At 43.9% G+C, this 22,890-nt stretch overlaps 1 protein-coding gene across 5 annotated transcripts in view; it reads right to left on the reverse strand.

Moving 5' to 3' along the window:
* Positions 1–14,478, reverse strand: part of map4k4 (mitogen-activated protein kinase kinase kinase kinase 4) — a 96,567-nt gene extending 82,089 nt beyond the window's left edge. For all 5 annotated transcript variants that reach the window (XR_005478002.1, XM_039006989.1, XM_039006988.1 and 2 more), the window contains exons 1-2: positions 14,228–14,478; positions 13,866–13,931 (exon numbers count right to left, since the gene is read on the reverse strand). Coding sequence is in view for 4 of the 5 variants with exons in the window: in XM_039006989.1 (XP_038862917.1) it covers positions 13,866–13,931; positions 14,228–14,284 (123 nt within the window). In the remaining variant the exon portion in view is untranslated. The remainder of the gene's footprint in view (positions 1–13,865; positions 13,932–14,227) is intronic.
* Positions 14,479–22,890: the final 8,412 nt, after the last annotated feature.

The raw sequence follows: 22,890 nt of genomic DNA on the forward strand, positions 1-22,890 counted from the left end.
TGCATGACAGAAAGCCAAAGTTTAAATTCAGTGCCATCCTCGGCCCAAACCCAGAGCCAAAACCACGGCAACTTATCGCCATGACAACTATACAACCCCCCCCTAACCTACCACCCACTCCCCCTCAATCAATACACCCCCACCACCTGTGCAACTGAGCCGAACTTAGTCGGAACTGCAAGGCTTTTGTGGAGAGAGCAAGGAGGTCTTTGTGAATTCAGTTCAATACCTCAGCAGCACCCTTGTGAAGGGAGTCCCAGTGCTGTATACAAGCTGGCTGGCTGGCAGAGAAGAGAGAGACAGAGGCAAGAGAGAGAGAGGCAGTGCTGTATACAAGCTGGCTGGTGGAGAGGAGAGGAGAGAGACAGAAGCAAGAGAGAAAGGTGAGAGGAGAGAGGCAGTGCTGGCGTGTAGAACACCTTGCTAATGTGTCTCAGTTAAGAGCACAGAGTTGGTACAGACAAAGGAGAGAAGAGGAGGAGGAAGGGCGAGAGAGGCTGCCCTTCTCCTGCCAACATGCCCACGGCTGCAACCACAACTATTGCCTACGATGAGACGAGGCTTTCACTATCCGCCTCCACTTCCACTGTAGCAAACATGTTGGTTGTCTATATCCGTGTGCTACTCTGTGTATTCAAATAATTTAAATGTGCATTTGTAGGTCCTATCTGTATAAGTGTTTGTGTGGGAGAGAGTGTGTGTGTGTGTCTGTGTTTGAGAGAGAGCAAGTCAGTCTCTCCAAACAAGCATGTGTGTACAGTCAGTGCATGCGAGAGAGTGTCAATATTCAACTCTGTGAATCTGCATCAGAGTGTGTGGGAGTATGTATGTGTTAGATAGACTATGAGGATGTATCTTTGTGTGTATATGTGCGTTTGAAGCCCCCGTTCTCTCGGGTGTTTAGAGAGTCTGCCCAGCTACAGGAGGAAGTGCTCTGGTACTCTGCTCAAATCACAGGCATTGGTTCTAGTCAGGTGACCTGGGCAGCGCTCAAGTATTGTGAATCAGATGAAAACAAACTTAACGAGGCCCACAGTCATTCAGTCAGTCAGTCAAACCGTTCAGTCAGCCAGTCAGTCCAACCAGCTGCCTGGCCCTGACTGTGGAGAAGGGTCTGAAAGGAAAGAGGCTGTCCCCAATAAAGAAAAACAGCCATTATAAGAATCAGGGACAGATGGAGATCGCATGGAAGTATGTTAAAGTGTGTGTGTGTGTGTGTGTGTGGAGGGAGGGAGGGAGGGAGGGAGAGAGAGAGAGAGGGATGGAGGGAGGGAGGGAGGGAGGGAGGGAGGGAGGGAGGGAGGGTTATGTGAAGGACAACTTCTAAATAAAATATAAATTAAACTTTGTATTTACAAATAAACTGATAAAATGGATCAGTTTGTGTCAGTGTAAGTTCAACAAAATGGAAGACAATAGGGGCATGGTCAGAAATGTGTTTCCAGGAGATACAACTTTTATGCAATCCATCACGATTCTCTTTCAGGTAAATACAAAATGCCATTAAAACAAACCAAAGCACTTGTGGGGTGAAACACTACAGCAGTGTTTCCCGTATTATTTTTTCAGCAGTGGTGTCAAGGGGGGGTGCATTGTTACTAGCGTTAACGCAATGACATGCTAGCTGTTCCCATTGATTTCCAGTCATTGAGCCAACAACTATCAATTTAAAAGAATGTCTTGGCAGAAATAAATATATTTTATAACTAAATCATGTTTTTTTGTTGCGGTGGCAACAATTTAGCAGTGGTGGGTCACCACTGCTAAATTAATATAGGGGAAACACTGCTACAGGGAATACAGCCTTATTCACAACACAATCTCAATACTGAGAGTGGTATATAGTCCAATGGACACCTGTTGTTTTTAGTCTTCTTTTTTTATTCAAGTTCTGCTACATTCCCCAATATCTCCCTAAATCCTTGTGCCCACATAGACCAGACAGACTGCATCAGCCTCTAACCCCCCTCCTTATATCCCCTATACCCAGTCCAGATGGCAAATCGCCACCCATACAGTAGAATGCTAAACCCTAAAACCTCAGACAATGCAGAACTGTCATTAACCCCACACAAGAAAATGAGTTACACTTCCAAGACCTAGAACCTGAGGATATATATCCAAGAGCTAGAACCTGAGGATATATATCCAAGACCTAGATCCTGAGGATATATATCCAAGAGCTAGATCCTGAGGATATATATCCAAGAGCTAGATCCTGAGGATATATATCCAAGAGCTAGAACCTGAGGATATATATCCAAGAGCTTCATCCTGAGGATATATATCCAAGAGCTAGATCCTGAGGATATATATCCAAGAGCTAGATCCTGAGGATATATATCCAAGAGCTAGATCCTGAGGATATATATCCAAGAGCTAGATCCTGAGGATATATATCCAAGAGCTAGATCCTGAGAATATATATCCAAGAGCTAGATCCTGAGAATATATATCCAAGAGCTAGTGCATGTCATGCAGCCAGCAGCCACAGGACAATGTCTCTCATCCTAAAAGTGCTAGTATCACCATTCATCGGACTGTGATTGATTGACAACACTAATGGACCGAATACATAGGCCAGCCATACTATCTCCTTGTGTCTAAACCCACCTCAGCTGCCCGGCCCGAGCCCGACGGGCCCCAACATTATACATCGGGTTAGGGCAGGGTAAGGCTTATTTTTTTCTTCAGTAACTAGGGTACGGGCAGGGCTCGGGTATCACTAAATTGATCATTAACATTTTGAAGCTGAGCCGTTTACTTGTGCTCTGCTGCGCTGTACAGTCATATCTGACTAAGATCATAAAATGTTGTTAGAAGTGCTTTGACCTTGTCAAATATAAGACAGGAGAGGTTATTACACAGAAAATAATGTTCCTTGAGTTTGGTCAGAGTGACGAAAATGAGCTAACAGCTAACTGCTCTCTAATGTCTCATCATTAAGCAGGGCAGCTGAGAAGCCCAAGCGGAGCCGTTGCTATGTCGCCATGAGCAGAGCGCATGCAGAGCGAGCAGAGTGCATGCAGAGTGAAGGAGAGACAGATAGGAGCAGCTAATGGATTTACTAACAAGGAAGTTATTTTGGGTTTCGGGCAGGGTTGGGGCCTTCAATTTGGCAGAAGCAATCGGGCCTGGGTAGGGTAGGGCCTGAACGTCACGGACATGGCTAGGGCTCGGGCTTAAAATTCATGCCCGAGCTGGGCTCTAAGGCAGAGGGTAGCCCCGTGGGATTTCTCCAGAGCTTCTGTCTTTCTGCTACACATGGAGCTGATAGCAGCCGGCCGGCCACGGCGGCCATTTTGGTGTGGGACAGAGGCCTTATCAGTCAGGAGGAGGTCAGAGATAGATAGCAGAATGAAGGAGGAGTTGTCTGTGAGGCCAGATAGTGCCAGGCTCTCTAGGTCTAACAGACCACTATTAAGAATCAATCTAGCCTGGTCTCAGAGAGAGGGAGAGAGATAGAGAGGGAGGAAGAAAGAGAGATGGAGAGACATCTGACTTAGCTAAAGCCTACCACCCCACACAGACATGAGTGGTGTGTCACACGGGAGGCCTATCGAGACACATCGAACACACATGACACGATGAACTGACAGTGACATGGGTTCCCTTGGATGTATGTGCGTGCCTGTTTAGACCTATGACTCAACGCATACTTAGCCATCCACTGGTCTCCTTCCTATGGACTCCTGCAGGCTTCATGTCTAGCTAATCCTCTCTAGGATAGAGCTGCAGCCTCATTTTTAAAGACACAATGTTAATTATGTGAAGAAACTATCCAGTGAACTGTCCTCACAGAGGAAATGGTGTTTTCACAGAAACACACTGGAAAAGATCAGTACTGTTCCTGTCTCTGGGAGCTAGAACAGCACTCTATCTACCTCATTTTGAGAATGTATTATTCCATTGCGCGCTCTATTACAGAGCATTAACATACTAAGTGCTTTATGTAACAATCCGTCTCCTCACCCACAGAGAACAGGGGACATAAAGATGCTTATGGTTTGGAAATTAATTACATTGAAGGCGATCAGGACAAACAAGCAGCTAGTGCTTGAGATAATTCTATTTTGTTGGAGGCACGCGAGCGAACATCAATGCTTGGCCCTTATTGATCACGTCTCAACTCGCCTCACTGCATCTTCATAATCCTATCATGACCTTTATATGGGGGAGTGGGTGGGCATGGTGCATGGAGGGGCAGGGGGGGTGAGGGGAGGGGTCACTAGCTAGTAAGCCAGGAGGTCTAGCTGGGTAGATGGAAGGACCAAAGCCATCTTAATAATCAGGGGGACAAGTTAAAAGAGGGAGGGGTAAAAGGACAAGATGGGGGTAAGATCTAAATTAGGGGGTAAAAGGCCCACAAGCTGCTCATTAGATGTGGCTATGAATGGCGAGATAATGGGCTGGCCAGCCAGCCAGGCAGCTGACCTGAGGGCAGTCAATGCTGGGCCAAAGGCCAGGCCACAGTCTATAAAATGAAACTAGACTGCAAGTGTGTGTTACTGGATGGACTGAAAGCCTGCTCCTTACCAAGTAGCTCCCCAGAACCTTGCCTATTCTCTTCCGCATCTTCTGTCTGTCTCCATTTATTTATCTCCCTCTTTCTCGGCATGTGGCGTCACCTGCTGTGGGATTACTGCAGCCATAATGCCCACCATCCCTTCCCCCATCTTCCTCACTGAGTCATGTGACCTGGGCTGTGAAGTAGGCTAGATTTGCTCAGTGACCACAAACCAATGACCTTCCACTCAACCTCTCCCATTTAACCTCATTGTCCCTCTCCCTCTCCATTCCTGTTCTCCCGTCTTTACTTTCTTTTTCACTTCGTCTTCCCCCTTTCCTCCCTTCTCTACCCCCGTACCCTTTCTACATTCTCATAGACACTGCCCAGGCCTTGCATTCCACAGTGAGGGATGGTCCACTACTGCCAGAGCGGAGGGAGAGAAGAGAGGTAGACCACTGTGTGTTTACAGCTTTTTCCACCTTTCACAGCAGGCTGTCAGGGGGCTAGGCAGTAGGCAGAGCCTCTGTGCTTGGGTGGGCTGGCTCTGGGAAGGAAAGGAGAACAGCAGTCCCTCTATTAAACTCTTGTTTAGTGCGAGTCGAGCCAGTGGTTCAGTATGCAATAGCAGTGACTTCATCTGGGTAGAAAGCCGGTATGTTCATGAAGGACCTACACCTGAGCAGGTAATAGGGGGGAAAATATGTGTTAACCACAAACAGTGAGTAAATTAGGTTGTAGCTAACAACATGGACTGGTGAGCACTAGATTACTGTGAGAAGGGGCAAGCCAGTGTTTAATTGACACTTTCGCTCACTGTTTTTTTAAAGGCACCACCAGGGATGATGGTTTGAATCAGCAGAGGGTGGAAATTAATCAGGTTAAAATCAGGCCTTCCTTCTTGCCAGGTTTATAGTACCTTTAGCCTTAGACTGCTTTAAGGGAGTGCAGGCACCCACTACAAACTACATGGACAAGAGTCTGTAGTTGGTACTGCACCGTATCACACCTCCCACCATGGACCATTAACCCTGTTCCTCCAGTTCCTAGTCCTAGCTCACTCTCTCCCTCATCAACCTTATCTATCATCTCTTGTAGACCTAGGGGAGGTGGAGGAGGAGGAGGGTCAGGAGAGGGTGAGATCTCTAAAGCTGACAGCTTCTGCGGAGCCAAGCCAACATCCCCCTGGCCCATCTGTAAAGTGATCCAACGCCGTCTCTGCCAGTATTTCCTCTGTGATGTACAGTACTGCTGCCCGACCCCAACAAAAGCCCTTGGTCCCGGAGAGAAGGCGGAGAAAAAAAAGAAGCCACAGTTCAATTAGAAAGCTCAGCCAATCACGCCTAAGTGCTTCAAACGAATGGAAAAGATGAAGACTGACACAGAACCTTCCTTCCGCAATGATCCAAAAATGTGAACTGGAGTTTTCCATTGTAAACGTAATGATAGCTACGGAATATGATCTTGAGGTGCAGCCATAAACGGATGTGTTATGCGTAGGTGTGGGTGAGGCACATACATGTAAGTATGTGCATAGCAAATTCAAGAATCTCTGATGATGCATAAAATCATCTACACACAAATTGGACTCATTTGATGTCTTTCTCTGTGTCCAAAATCGAAACTCAGAATGACAATGAATCAGACAGTGTGGAGAACTACCTTGTGGTATACACTGTGGCGGGCCAAGCAACCTACTTCTCATCATTACATGGATGACTTCCACCATTTTGCTACTTCCTCACGTCTGACTAACATCCAACATCCTCTACAGCAAAGATGACAATGACCAAGTTCCTTAAAAATAACCATGTCAGACTAACTAGAATTAACTGAACTGTTGATCAATAATGGATTATAATGGAGACATTCAAATGCTGCCAACCCATTATAGTTGTAGAATGGACTAGACCAGCCTTTCTTAAAGTCTGGGTCGCGACCCAAACCTGTTAAATGGTTGGTCGCGATGTGTCAGGGTAAATTTATAATTATTTCATTAATTACTGGAATTGATTTTGGCCAAGTGCAACTGCATTCTCTGTTCAGTGCGCTCTCTGCTTAGCAGCGGTGTCTCGGCTCAGTTTGGCAGCGGTGTCTCGGCTCAGTTTGGCAGCGGTGTCTCGGCTCAGTTTGGCAGCGGTGTCTCGGCTCAGTTTGGCAGCGGTGTCTCGGCTCAGTTTGGCAGCGGTGTCTCGGCTCAGTTTGGCAGCGGTGTCTCGGCTCAGTTTGGCAGCGGTGTCTCGGCTCAGTTTGGCAGCTGCGCGAGTGGGTGGAAGATGCCCGTGTGCTTCACGGTTTACCAGATCTTTTTTGGCAGAAGATCACTCTGCGACCCACACACTGCAGTGCTGTTGTTCAGCAGCAGATGAAGCGCTTTCAGCCACTGGCTTGTCATTCCCACTCGCCATCACTAACCGCCATCATCGAATTGACGCAAACTAGCCAGTTCTGACTGAGCTCAATTGTCATGAAACGCAAATACAGCAATGAGTTTCTCTCTCTTGGTTTAATACAAACGTTGATAAATAACAAGGAGCGCCAACAATGTGTTTTGTGCAGGGAAGTGAGTCTCTCAAAACGAACAAATTAAAAATGACAGGTCCTGACCAAACATCCACAGTATGATGGTAAACCCAGGGAGTTCTTTCAGAACAGGGCAGAATGCTTCAGGAAACAGTGCTTTGACAGTGGAAAAGTAAGTCAGCTAGCAAGGCATTATAGTCATTTTATAACAGGTGATGATAAGCAGAAATAAGGGAGTATACTATCTCTCATAGTAGTCAATGTGAATTTCTCTTTCAAACAATCCCCTTGTACACAGCTAATAGCTAGCTAGCTAACATTAGCCAAAGCAAGCTAGCTAGCTACTGATAGTGCTACCCTAAGTAACAACACAGATGAAGATGAAAAAAATAAAAACTGTTGCTGTTAAAATACAAGTAATCATTTTTATTCTGAACTGGAATACATTGATTGACGCAAGATGCTTTTTGAGGCAAACACACTCACACACTTCTGGGTTGCTCATCTACAGCAGGTTGCTGTCTCCTGTCTGGCTGAGAAAGCAGTAGATGTTCTGATACAGTTTGGCTCCACATACCTATGCGAGTCAGGGTTCTCAACTCTGGCATACTTAAGAAACTGTAACGGCTCTCGTCCTCTTCTTCCTCTGAAGAGGTGTAACAAGGATCGGACCAATTTGCAGCGTGGTAAGTGCTCATGATGATTTATTAAAACCGAACTGAACACTGAAATACAAAAACAATAAATGATGTGCAGAAAACCGAAACAGTACCGTGTGGTGAAAAACACTAACACGGAAACAAACACCCACAAACCAACAGTGAAAACAGGCAACCTAAATATGGCTCCCAATCAGAGACAATGCAAAACACCTGCCTCTGATTGAGAACCATATCAGGCTAAATGAACAAACCTAAACATAGAAACAAATAACATAGACTGCCCACCCCAACTCACACCCTGACCATACTAAATATAGACAAAACAAGGGAAAATAAAGGTCAGAACGTGACAGAAACAAGTAATGCAACAGACTCAATGCTGAACATGACCTCAGGGTTACACTGTCAAAAACCGAGCCCAGAATAGACCTGCTTGTTGAAAACTTCCAGTCACACACCTCTCATTAGGACTGTGTGTTTTCTGGTCTACATCTGTGTGATGTGATCAATCAGTTTATTCCAGTTCAGATTTTAAATTATTTATTGTATTTTAACAGCAACAGTTCCAACCTAGACAGATATGTAAGAGTGTTTTTAATGGGGAAAGAAACATGAGTAGCTATTTATATGGGTATTTCATTTAATTGTTATGTTGCATTTGTTAATGGGCATAAGGGCAATGAAATGTACCGATATTACGTATAGTTGCGTGTTTTGTAAGCTTGGGTCCCAGGAAAACATAGAATTTCTAATTTGGGTCCCAGGCTGAAAAAGTTTAAGAACCCCTGGACTAGATGGTTATTATGAGGAGTTATAATTGGGTTAAACCATTTACACACACGGGGGAATGCCAGATTTCCTTGCTGACTGTTGGCAGTGTGGGTAGGATGTTTTTAGGACCAGATAGTGTGAGACATGCATGCTGTTTTTCCATTACAACTCCTGCAGGGACTTACCCTCAAAACAAAAGCACCTTTGATTAAGGGATGTCTCTTTCTCTCCCTCTCCCTCTTACCATCAGAACAGCTGCAGTCCACACAGCTACAAAGGCACACAGCTGCCATTGGCTAGTCTGAGTATGATGGCCAATCAAAATGGGTTGTGGATCGAATATACACATGCAGATCCTAACACAAACACACAGCCATAGATCAAAACATGTGCAAACTCCAAACACACACACCTAGCCACTAAATTAATGTGGTTCATGGAAGAAAAGCTTGGTTTATTCCTGCCAAACTTGCAGCAAGTGAGATGATTCACTAAGACCTAAGGAAGTTAAACTCCAAAAGTCAAGGCCAATTTGTGTTACAGAGCATTTCTAAACGGCCTGGCTCCCAGTTAATGACATGGTCTCACTACTGCCATGCCCGCCCTGCGCTAGAGCAAAATTACGCTTTTTAAACCCCCAAAGCATATAGACTTATTCTTCATGCTGTGTTGTTTCCAGAGACACACACCAATACCAGGGGAACTCAGAACAGTTTATTCAGTCTATGGCCTCTACTAGCTCACCAAGACGTGCATAGGCAGTCTTCAAAGTGTGCATTGCATAGTAGTAAAACACACACACAGGAATGATTAGGCTTTATCCATCGGCAGCCTTAAGGGCCTTCACGACATTGGCAGACAAGTCAATATGATTTGACTCTCCACCCGGCTATATATAGTAAACACATGTATAGCCTATGCATCCTCGAATGCAAATTGTTTGTGCCACTCCCCAGAGCTAACATGCTGACCAGACCGCCATCGCGCTAATTTTGATTTTGTCCACCCACACCAGACACAATCAGGACACGCAGTTTGAAATATCAAAACAAACTCTGAGCCAACTATCTTAATTTGGGGACAGGTCGAAAAGCATTTAACATTTCCTTGGGTCCTTGGTGTCAACATCACCAACAAACTAACATGGTCCAAGCACACCAAGACAGTCATGAAGAGAGCACGACAAAATCTATACCTCAGGAGACTGAAAAGATTTGGCATGGGTCCTCAGATCCTCAAAAGGTTCTACAGCTGCACCATCGAGAGCATCCTGACTGGTTGCATCACTGTCTAGTATGGCAACTGCTCGGCCTCCGACCGCAAGGCACTACAGAGGGTAGTGCGAACGGTCCAGTACATCAATGCGGCCAAGCTTCCTGCAATCCAGGACCTCTACACCAGGCGGTGGCAGGAGAAGGCCTGAAAAATTGTCAAAGACTCCAGCCACCATAGTCATAGACTGTTCTCTCTGCTACTGCACAGCAAGCGGTACATGAGAGCCAAGTCTAGGTCCAAGAGGTTCTAAACAGCTTCTAACCCCAAGCCATAAGACTCCTGAACACCTAATCAAATGGCTACCCAGACTATTTGCATTTCCCCCCCCCCCTCTTTTACATCGCTGCTACTCTCTGTTGTTATCATCTATGCATAGTCACTTTAATAACTCTACCTACATGTACATATTACCTCAACTTATCGGTGGCCCCACACATTGACTCTGTACCGGTACCCCCCCCCCCTGTATATAGTCTCGCTATTGTTATTTTACTGCTGATCTTTAACTACTTGTTACTTTTATTTGTTATTCTTATCTGTATTTTTTTTTACTGCATTGTTGGCTAGGGGCTCGTAAGTAAGCATTTCCCTGTAAGGTCTATCTATACCTGTTGTATTTGGAGCATGTGACTAATAAAATATGATTTGATTTTGATTTATGGCAATTTAGCTAGCTAGCTTGCTGTTTCTAGCTAATTTGTCCTGGGATATAAACATTGGGTTGTAATTTTACCTGAAATGCACAAGGTCCTTTACTCCAACAATTAATCCACAGATAAAAGGGTAAACCGAGTTTGTTTCTAGTAATCTCTCCTCCTCCACGCTTCTTCTTCTTCGGACATTATATGGTAATTGGCAACCAACATTAAGCTGCATTACCACTACCAATTGGACTGGAGTGTCACGATCCTCTTCCTGGAAATGACTGGACCAAAGCGCAGCGTGGTACGTGTTCATGATATTTTATTAAATCAGAACACTTGAACAAAAATAACAACGAGAAAAACGAACAGTTCTGTAAGGAAACTAAACTATACAGAAAACAACTACCCAGAAACATAGGTGGGAAAAAGGCTGCCTAAGTATGATTCCCAATCAGAGACAACGATAGACAGCTGCCTCTGATTGAGAACCATACCCGGCCAAACACAAAGAAATAGAAAATATAGAAATAAAGAAACTAGAATGCCCACCCTAGTCACACCCTGGCCTAACCAAAATAGAGAATAAAAGCCTCTCTATGGCCAGGGCGTGACATGGAGTGTGAACATTAGTTCGTCTTTCACCCACATATATGCTCCTAAAAACCAATGAGGAGATGGGAGAGGCGGGACTTGCAGCGCGTCAAGCGTCACAAATAGAGACAAGTTCTATTTTAGTGCCTGGCTACGCAGACGCTTGTTGAGCACTGTGGGTGCAATGCCTGAATAACATGTATGTGTACATTTATTTTACAACTCTCGCACACGTGACGTGAGCGGTGTGGTCAGCATGTAAGAAGACATTGTAGCTAGCTACTTATGGTGAAATGATTTCATATAAAACCAAGATCATTCAGTGAAGGATACCATCTGCTCTAAAGAGAAAATGGCTGCTACAGAATGTATGTTTTCAGATTTCTGTACAGAGAATACCACTACTGTCCCTAAAAGGAAGACTTCCTGTCAGCACACACCCAAATGCAAAGTGGATGGTTTTAGACAGAAGGGTCATTCCATATGATTTCAATCACCTTCTGATTTCACCCCTTTTGATTTGAATGAAGCCTTCCATACATGTTTGCCCATGGTAGAAGTGGTCAGAAAGTGACTTTTTGGACCTGAATGACAAAACATTCAGGAGATAGAGGTGCTCAAAGTTGACCCATTTGGCATACCCCACCCTTCATCACTAAAAAAGATAATCTCTTCAGCTTGATATAATTTTAAAGCTTCTAAACAGGGTTGTCAAACTGCTTCATGATTTAGTTGAGGAAAAAAAAGTGTTACATTTTTTTACAAAATTTAAGCTTTAAAGTAAATTATCTAAATACGAGTCATCTCCCCTAAAAAAAAAATGATGTTCAAATATGTTGTAGCTTAAACCCTATTTACATAATCTGAGGTGTTTGTTGTGCCTGCACACGCTTGAAGAAAGAAAAGATGGTGGCCAAACATGTATGAAAGGTTTCATTCAAATCAAAAGGGGTGCAGTCAGAAAGTGATTGAAATCATTTGGAATGACCCAGAATCAAGATAATGACACTACAGAAAACTCATGGTTTCATCTTGATCTTGATGTTGACCTTCTGAGGAAGGAGCGGTCTGTATCTCCACTCTCAATGTCCTCTGGTATGATTATTACATGTTTTTTATCATACCCTGCTGCTGAACAGTTATGTAGGGCTGATGGAGGTCTGCTTTGATCACTGTGTGTGAATAACAAATCCCACCAAGGGACCAGAGGATATTGACTCAGTCCTTTACTAGGCCCCTGACTGTGATCTGCAATGAATCAGACCTGGTCAGCCCAGTCATGGTATACAGTAGGGTATAGTGTACATTATTATGAATCCATATGTTTGTTGGAGTGTTTCCATCAATTAATGAATAAATAAAACACTATTTATTTTATTTAACCTTTATTTAACTAGGCAAGTCAGTTAACAACAAATTCTTATTTACAATGAAGGCCTACACCGGCCAAACCCGGTCAACGCTGGGCCAATTGTGCGCCACCCTATGGGACTCCCAATCACGGCCAGTTGTGATATAGCCTGGACTCGAACCAGGGTCTGTAGTATTTGTATTTATTATCAGCTACTCTTCCTGGGGTCCGGCAAAACTAAGGCAGTTATACATTTTTTTATTTTATTACAATACATTCATTACAGAACTCACAAGACACTAAGTGTGTGCCCTCAGGCCCATACTCCACTACCACATATCTACAAGGCAAAATACATGTGTGTGTGTGTGTGTGTAGTGCGTATGTTATCATGTGTTTGTATGCATGTGTCTGTGCCTATGTAGTGACGACTCTAGCACTGAGATGCAGTGCCTTAGACCGTGCCACTCGGAAGAGGGCTCAATTGTCCAAATGTTCATTTAACAGATTATTTGATACGGATCAAATGCATATTTTAAATGCTTTTATATATTTGAAAGAATTTTACATATGTAAATATTAATATAACAAAATTAATATGGTACAATTGATTTGGCTTTGAGTTTGCACTTTTGGGACTATCCCATTGCATAGACTGCCAGGCAAGCTAAATCAAGTGAGGATCAAATTGGCCATTCAAAAGTTTTTAAGCAATACATTTGACCAAGGTCTGATCATTTTCCATCGGCATCCATTTGTGGCCAATAAATCAGATGACAACAGGTCTGGACATATTCTCCCAATCTCCCTTCCGTTCTACCAGATAACAGCAGCTTCAAAACAACAGGATGTGATGTAGCCTAGGTAGGCTGCTCTATCCACTCCGGTGAGACGTGATGGCTGTAGCTAGATACTATCCTACAATTGTACATGTTGTCATATAGCTGACGCTCTTATCCAGAATGACTTACAGTAAGTGGTGAGTGCATACATTCTAATATTTTTTTTCGTACTGGTCCACCGTGGGAATCGAACCCACAACCCTGTCCATGCTCTACCAACTGGGCTACACGGGTCAATCGCTTCCACATCGAATCCCATACTTTGCTAATCGACTGTAAGTGGCATGTCAATAGCTCAACACTGCATTGGATCTGAATACAGTATGCGCAACGGTGCACACCCAGTAGCGCACGGGAAGAAGTCGGTCAGGCGCCTATGATAAGGATCGCCAGACAAATTAGAGCTGGTTTGGCTTGTTAAATCTGATGGGTTGCAGTTAGTTAGTCCTAACACAATAAAACACACAACAAAATTGTAAAGAAAAGGAAATGCACATGTCTAAATCTTTAGTCTATACCTTACACCTCAGCGCAGTAATAATCCAGTGCGGTCCATCCGTCTATAGGCTATTTGCCACTTCTCTCAAACTGGGAGAAAAATACATGTTTGCGCTACAGTTTCCGCCTATTTTCAGTGGTCTCTGACAGCCTACAGTAGGGTATATATTGCCTATATGGAATTGGGAAACGCAAACAAACCTTGTATACTTGTCCATACGTGCCATTGCCGACCACTTCCACCAGTTCGAAAATACCAGCTGGGTCCTGTAAAATGAAATTAACAAATGGTTAACATTTACCAAATAACTTTGAAAGATGGGTGGTTTTCATAGTATCATGGCCAACGTTACAACCCGTTCAATTAGGCAGTAGCGCCAGATTTGCCTCACATGCCAGTGCATTGCCAACAAAGGAAAAATAGGAATTTATCCCCCTATCCTATCAAGAACAACACATCCCATTTGTAACACATTTTACCCTGGTTTAGCCCATGGTTGCGTCAATAAATGGATTTGGACAGCAAACAATGTACATCCTCAGATAAGATGTATTGCACTCACCCGCAAAGAGGCAAGGTCTATGTCAACTAGACTTTTAGCTGGAGACTCGTTCGCCATTTTTCAATAATAAATAGAAATTGCAAAGTCTATTTTATTCCCTTCAAGTTGATTGTGTATATGCAATGTCGTATCTCATTATTTGAAGTGATCCCTTATTCCTTGTTAATGTAATTTCGATCCAAAGCGGGTTGTTCTTTGTACTCCCGTCGTTGTCGAGCCTACGCTGTTACTCCATATTGAGCTACCGCGGCTGGCAGTGCTGCTTGCTTTCTCTATTCTCCCCCTGCCTCCCTCTCTCTTGTTGTCGCTCTCTCACTCACTCCCCTGTAAAGCATCACCAACAGAGGAAGCTGAATCGGTCAGGGCCTGAGTGAGGGCAGTAGAGAGATAGAGGGAGCCGCTGCTCCCCCTATCCCCAACAGAAATTAATCCAAACGTGCTGAATTTATGTGCCATGCTGATTAGCTCACAATAATGTATTTTTAAGCTTTTTTTTGTAGTCTTCATAAAACGACATCAATTTACATTTTAGCAGACGTTTTAACCAGAGCGATTTACAGGAGCAATTAGGGTTATGTGCCTTGCTCAGGGGCACATTACCAGATTGTTCACCTAGTCGGCTTGGGGATTCAAACCAGCTACCTTTTTCGGTTACTGGCCAAACACACTTAACTGCTAGGCTACCTGCCATCCATGCATATAGCCAACCTAAATTACGTCTAAACTAGGTATGAACAATAATTATATACACAACATGCAACAACTTCAAAGATTTTACCAAGTTAAAGTTCATATAAGGAAATCAGTCAATTGAAAGAAATAAATTAGTCCTTAATCTAAAGATTTCACATGACTGGGAATACAGATATGCATTTGGTGGTCACAGATACCTTAAAAAAGGTAGGGACATGGATCAGAAAACCAGTCAGTATCTGGTGAGACTATCATTTGCCTCATGAGTATGACACATCTCCTTTGCATAGAGTTGATCAGGCTGTTGATTGTGGCCTGTGGAATGTTGTCTCACTCCTCTTCATGTGGCTTTGTGAAGTTGCTGTATATTGGCGGGAACTGGACAGGTCGATCCAGAGCATCCCATACATGCTCAATGGGTGACATGTCTGGTGAGTATGCAGGCCATGGAAGAACTGGGACATTTTCAGCTTCCATTGTGTACAGATCCTTGCGACATGGGGCCGTGCATTATCATGCTGAAACATGAGGTGATGGCGGCTGATGAATGACACAACAATGGGCCTCAGGATCTCATCACGGTATCTTTGTGCATTCAAATTGCCATTGATAAAATGCAATTGTGTTCGTTGTCCGTAGCTTATGCCTGCCCATACCATAACCCCACCACCACATGGGGCACTCTGTTCACAATGTTTACATTAACAAACCGCTCGCCCACACAGCGCCATACACATGGTCTGCGGTTGTGAGGCCGTTTGGACGTAATGCTAAATTCTCTAAAACTATGATGGAGGTGGCTTATAGTAGAGAAATGAACATTAAATTATCTGGCAATAGCTCTGCTGGACATTCCTGCAGTCAGCATGCCAATTGTCAATATGTGGCCTTGTGTTGTGTGACAAAACTGCACATTTTAGAGTGGCCTTTTATTGTCCCCAGCACAAGGTGCACCTGCGTAATGATCATGCTGTTTAATCAGCTTCTTGATATTCCACACCTGTCAGGTGGATGGATTATTTTGGCAAAGGTGAAATACTCACTAACAGGGATGTAAATTCATTTGTGCACAAACTCTGAGTGAAACAAGCTTTGTGTGTGTATGGGATCTTTAATTTCAGCTCATGAAACATGGGACCAACGCGTTTATATTTTTGTTCAGTATATTTTGTTTACAATGTATCAATAAACCGTTTATTATATTACGGTAAGGTGTAACTCACAATATATTTATGTGCTCTCTCTCTCTCTTCTGTCTGTTAGATTAGGCTTTCAGCCAGTTTTCTCTTATCAGTTAACTCTTATCTTATTGCTTCAAGATGTCCACCATTGTTCCTGTACCCAAGAAAGCAAAGGTAACTTAATTAAATGACTATTGCCCTGTAGCACTCACTTCTGTCATCATGAAGTGCTTTGAGAGGCTAGTTAAGGATCATTTCACCTCCACCCTACCTGACACCCTAGATCCACATCGACAGGACCGCAGTGGAGAAGGTGAAGAGCTTCAAGTTCCTCGGTGTACTCAGTGTACACATCACACGCCCCCATTCTCATCGACGGGGCTGTAGTGGAGCAGGTTGAGAGCTTCAAGTTCCTTGGCGTCCACATCAACAACAAAGTAACATGGTCTAAGCACACCAAGACAGTTGTGAAGAGGGCACGACAAAACCTATTCCCCCTCATGAGACTGAAAAGATTTGTCATGGGTCCTTAGATCCTCAAAAGATTTTACAGCTGCACCAGAGAGCATCCTGACTGGTTGCATCACTGCCTGGTATGGAAACTGCTCAGCCTCCGACCGCAAGGCACTACAGAGGGTAGTGCGTATGGCCCAGTACATCACCGGGGCCAAGCTTCTTGCCATCCAGGACCTCTATACCAGGCGGTGTCAGAGGAAGGCCCTAAAAATCGTCAAAGACTCCAGCCAGCCCTACCTGCCGTCAAAGACTCTTTAACAACCCTACCTGCATGTACATAATTATCACAAATACCTCAACACCAGTGCCCCCGCACATTTACACATTGGCTCTGCACCGGTACCCCCGCTATTGTTATTTACTGCTGCTCTTTAATTATTTGTTTTTCTTATTTATCTCTTACTTTTTTTAACTTTACATTTTTGGGGTATTTTCTTAAAACTGCATCATTGGTTAAGGCCTTGTAATTAAGCATTTCACTGTAAGGTCTACACCTGTTGTATTCAGCGCATGTGACAAATAAAATTTGATTTGACAATCTGAAACGGTCCACCCACACAGACAGTGTGGTGAAGGCAGCGCAACAGCGCCTCTTCAACCTCAGTAGGCTGAAGAAATTCGGCTTGGCCCCTAAGACCCTCACAAACTTTTACAGATGCACAATTGAGAGCATCCTGCCGGGCTGTATCACCGCCTAGGATGGCGGCCCCTAAGACCCTCACAAACTTTTACAGATGCACAAAATTGAGAGCATCCTGCCGGGCTGTATCACCGCCTAGGATGGCAACCGTAGGGCTCTCCAGAGGGTGGTGCGGTCTGCCCAACGCATCACCGGGGGCACACTGCCTGCCCTCCAGGACACCTACAGCACCCGATGTCACAGGAAGGCCAAAAACATAATCAAGGACATCAACCACCCGAGCCACGGCCTGTTCACCCTGCTATCATCCAGAAGGCGAGGTCAGTACAGGTGCATCAAAGCTGGGACCGAGAGACTGAAAAACAGCTTCTATGTCAATGCCATCAGACTGTTAAATAGCCATCACTAGCCGGCTACCACCCGGTTACTCAACCCTGCACCTTAGAGGCTGCTGCACTATGTACATAGATATTAAATCACATGTCACTTTAATAATGTTTACATACTGTTTTTCTCATTTCATATGTATATACTGGATTCTGGTCAATGCCACTCTGACATTGCTCATCCTAATACTTATATATTTCTTAATTCCCTTCTTTTACTTTTAGATTTGTGTGTACTGTTAGATAGTACTGCACTTTTGGAGCTAGGAACATGGGCATTTTGCTACACCCACAATAACATCTGCTAAATATGTGTATGTGACCAACACAATTTGATTTGATATCAGTCAAAAACAACGACAAACTGTAACGTCTGCTTCCAACTCACTCTCAAACACATAGATCCCCTGAACGCAGCCCACTCTCCAGATTCCAATCACCTGAATTTTGATCACCTGTTCACACACCTGTATGTCATTATCACGCACCATTTTGTTCAGTTCTTTGCACCCCGTTATTGTGAGGTGTTGTTTGTTTTGTGACACACTTCTATACGGAGCGCTGTTTTTCCTGTAAATGATAGTTTTTGCCTGCCTCACTAACTACGCCTTTTGCGTATTCCCTGCCTGTACTTTAGCCTATCAGATTCCCTGTTATCAACCAATTGCCTGATCTCCCGGATGACGTTACTAGCCTTTTCCTTGCCTGTACTGTTGCCTTTTTGGACCCCCTGTGTATGACCTTCTGCATGCCCCTGGACCCAGCTAACTGCCTCCTACTGTGGTCCTTTACAAATAAACTCCTGCTGCGCCCTGCGCTTGAAACCAACTCTCTGTCTCCCATCGTGTTCATTACACAAACAGTCTGTCATTCAGAAAAGGAAGTCTTGTCGCCTTAGTGCAGACAATATTTACAATGGTAAATGAGCTAAACGGCTGAATCATCCTGAATCAATACATCCTCTCAAAACCAACATCAACCTACAAGAACACCCTCCATCTTTCTCAGAGGCCTGTGTTGTAGGGTACACAGTAACATTGTGAATGTCACCAACCGCCAGCTCTGTCAGATGAGTTAATTAGAGCATGTGAAATGGAAGCAGTGATAAATATTTCACCACTGATGTCAACCCTGGTATTTTTATTGGGTTCTGTCCCCTTTCCTGCATCATGTCCCATTGCTTCCACCACAACAGATATCAGCAGAATTTTTGCAAGCTCCTCTCATGTCATCCGCAATGGCTGAATTGTCAGTGTGCAGGCAGTCCCTGTGTCCCAAATCCTGGTGCTCTTTACACAGATCAGTTCCCTACATGTACCCCGTGACTCAACTAAGACAGGCCCAAAATTCATAAAGTTATATAACAGTAGTCTTCGATGATGAACTAGGTTAGTCTAACTGTCCCATCAACATTACAGTACTAAAGGCTGTAACCGTGTTTATCTTGCTGCCATCGTTAAAAGTGGCTCCCTAGTTCTCATGGCCACAGCTGCCTATACAATGTGGAGACGTCACAGTTCATCTAGCTGCCAGAAATAGGACATGCTGGGTATTGTTTGACCAGGCTGCTAAGGCCCTGGACTGTGGGAAAATGTATTGAATTATGTATGTTACATGCCACATGACTGGTTCACTTCTGTGGGGTTGTAATAGTGGGATTCCTGAGTGTGTGGGCTGGAGGCAGGTAGGTGATGTAATACATGGTTGAATTCTATTTCTCTGGCATCACATGGCTTTTATGATTTGATCATCTCAGTCAAAAGGGTTGTCATTGCAACATAAGAGCATTTCATTCTGTGTTTGCACTGCGACATCACTCATACTGCAGTCTATTGTTATTCTATCTCATATACACTGAGTGTACAAAACATTAAGAACACCTGCTCTTTCCATGACAGCCTGACCAGGTGAAAGCTATGATCCCTTAATGATGTCACTTGTTAAATCTACTTCAGTGTAGATGAAGGGCAGGATACAAGTTAAATGAAGATGTTTAAGCCTTGAGACAATTGAGACATGGATTGTGTGTGCCATTCAGAGGGTGAATGGGCAAGACAAAAGATGTGCCTTTGAACAGGGTATGGTAGATAGTGCCAGGCACACCGGTTTGTGTCAAAAACTGCAACACTGCTGGGTTTTTCACACTCAACAGTTTCTGGTGTGTATCAAGAATGGATGGTTGACCAAAGGACATCCAGGCAACTTGACAACTGTGGAAAGCATTGGAGTCAACATGGGCCAGCATCACTGTGAAACTCTTTCGACACGTCATAGAGTCCATGCCCTGACGAATTGAGGCTGTTCTGAGGGCAAAAGGGGGGAGGTGCAACTCAATAATAGGATGTTGTCCTTAATGTTTTGTACACTGTGTATAATGTACTTTCAATGTCAATACCCTATACATTACAATGATGTCACTTTCCAAATTGTATTCCCTCATAAAATCTAAATTGGCAAAATGGGAATAAAACAGTTCTTATGTTTCTCTCATGCAAGCAGGTCCAAAAGATTCCCATAATGTCTCATCAATAATTACAGTCTATAAAAGTACAGTAAAGTTCAATATCTGAGCATCCAGACATAATAATTGAACATTGTCTATCCCAACAGACCTGCCCTTCCATCAGAAAAGATACTGTAGATGGTTGGGTAAACAGAAGAGATTCAACTGTGTGTGTGGTCTGTCCCAGCAACAGTCAGCCCCCTCCTTCCATACACACACACTGTGACCCAACTGAAGCCGTCGATCAAGTCAGACCAGTGCCAAGCAACATAAATTAACCTGGGGGGGAATGCCTGGCAGTGTGTGTGTGAGCACCTACTTGCCTCAGGGAAGCAAGAATGGAAAACGAGCAGACACATTGAAGAGGCGGGAGGCACCGACTTGGGAGCGCAAATGAACGAACACTCAGAGCGATTAAATTCTTCCCATTTTTACAGCCTTACAGTTAACTACCTTCACAACCTGTGGTGTTTGATAACAGTCACACCTTGCTCACACACACGTGAAGTGAAGCTCATAGCTGTGGAGGCCCACAGTAATGTTTGACCACATGGTGGCAGTGGAGAGTTACAGTAGATTAGTCACACCGTGCTCATCTACTTCCTCCTCCAGCCACAGAGAAAAGCAGAAAAGAGGAACTGTTTGCATAATTGGGCAGCAGGCAGGGGAAAACAGGCATTGTTGGTTCTGGACCTGTACAGCAAACAGGTGCATGTGTAACTCAAAACCCTCAGCCAATTTCACGCACCTCCAGGGGATAGGTTCATTACAAAAATATAATCAAAATCAAATGAGATGCCATCAAACATAATATATCATGGGATCTGTTGGTTCAAGCATCATGCCAAGATAAAGTGATCAGAGGTTACGGTTGCAGGCTTCTGTACTGTCAGGCAGCACTGAGTGAGTGAGTGCGCACCTTCGTGTTTGAGGGTGTGTTGGTCATGTTATTTTGGGAAACAGCCTGAGGGAAACAGGAAAGGGCTGCAGCAGGATCAGCCTGAGGGAAACAGGAAAGGGCTGCAGCAGGATCAGCCTGAGATGACAGTTGGATGATGACTTACACAAGTCTCCTACCACAACAAAAATATCACACAAATATTTTACAGAGACCCCTCAACACTAGTGCTTCTGTCTCATGTATAGACGCGTATAGATATACCTTAAACCATGTATAAACATACATAGACTGTAAGCTATACACATTCTCAAGCTGATTGATGTAAACACACTGCACAATACACACATACTTCAAATTACTCAAATCTATTGGGCAACAGATTACTGTTCTGAATCAACATGTTCACCTTATGAAACAAGGCCTGATATTGACATTTGTGCTGAGCATCTAGGTGACCGTCAAAGTCAGATTGGGGTGTGATCTGGTCTATCTGTCGGTCTGTTGTTACAAAGGGAGAACCTGAGCTGTTTCTGTCTGTATGTCTGTCAACTCAGCACCCCAAAAATCCACACAGTGACTCATCTACTGTAACTCTCTACTGTAACTCTCCACTGCCACCATAGCTATGATCTCAACTTCACCTTGCCCAGCAACAGCCACACTGTGGAGTCTATATAAAAATCACCTCCAATGACAGAGCCCAGGAGAAAAATGAAAAACTTTGAAATTCTGTCATTCCCCCTGAGCTGCTCATATAAGCCATACCCAAAAACAGAAGGGTGACCCAAACTAAATCTCAATGTCTTGGAAAATAAATGATCCTCTTCCTTTGTGTTAGAAAACTAACATAGCCAAGTAGGTGGTGGCCCTTTAATCTGAGCAGGCCTCACTCCAGGCCAGTGTTAGACTGCCCTTCAGTTTGGGTCTGGAGTTATTCCTGAAGAGGAAAAACTCCTGACCCTAATACATCATTGGGCAAGCATAATTGGGAGTCAATCTATAGTTGTGTATTTTTCTAACCAAGGGCTGAGATTTGTATGGACTGATTGAGACCCAGTCTGTTATGGCTGGTTTATAAATCAGCCCAAACAGACACTGCCTGAAGTGAAACAGTCCCTGTGAAGTTACGTAAGCAGAGCGTCCACATCAAGGCCAGAAAGTAACATTCAATAAACCCTTCCAGGATAAAACAGACAACAGCAAGTAAACAGGTTATAAAACAAGACATTTAAGTAAAACAAGCCGCAGATGTCAAAAGAACGATAGTCCCAGAACATTTCCTATTTAATCTATCCCATACTTACCAGGTTGAAAGTAGAGACAACACTAAGAAAATGACTCAAAACGGCTCGCAGTAGATACGTTTTAGGGTATTCTACAAAAATTTTAATAAATACTTCCGGAGATTTATCTTCCTCGATTAGTCATTTGCATGTAATGTTCTCGGTCTCCTCAAAACATGCTCTTAATACGTTTTGTACTGTGGCTTAGTTGGTTCAGCTTCCTCTTCAGAGACACTATATATACACACAAAAGTATGTGGACACCCCTTCAAATTAGTGTATTCGGCTATTTTAGCCACACCGTTTGCTGACAAGTGTATAAAAATAAAAAAACGAGCACACAACCATGCAATCTCCATAGACAAACATTGGCAGTAGAAAGGCCTTACTGAAGAGCTCAGTGACTTTCAACGTGCCACCGTCATAAGACGCCAACAGGTCAATTGATAAAGTTTCTGCCCTGGTCAACAACTGTGAGTGCTGTTATTGTGAAGTGGAAACGTGTAGGAGCATCAACGGCTCAGCCGCAAATTGGTAGGCCACACAAGCTCACAGAACGG

The sequence above is a fragment of the Salvelinus namaycush genome, chromosome 13 (genome assembly GCF_016432855.1).
Source record: "Salvelinus namaycush isolate Seneca chromosome 13, SaNama_1.0, whole genome shotgun sequence".
Classification (NCBI taxonomy): Eukaryota; Metazoa; Chordata; class Actinopteri; order Salmoniformes; family Salmonidae; genus Salvelinus; species Salvelinus namaycush.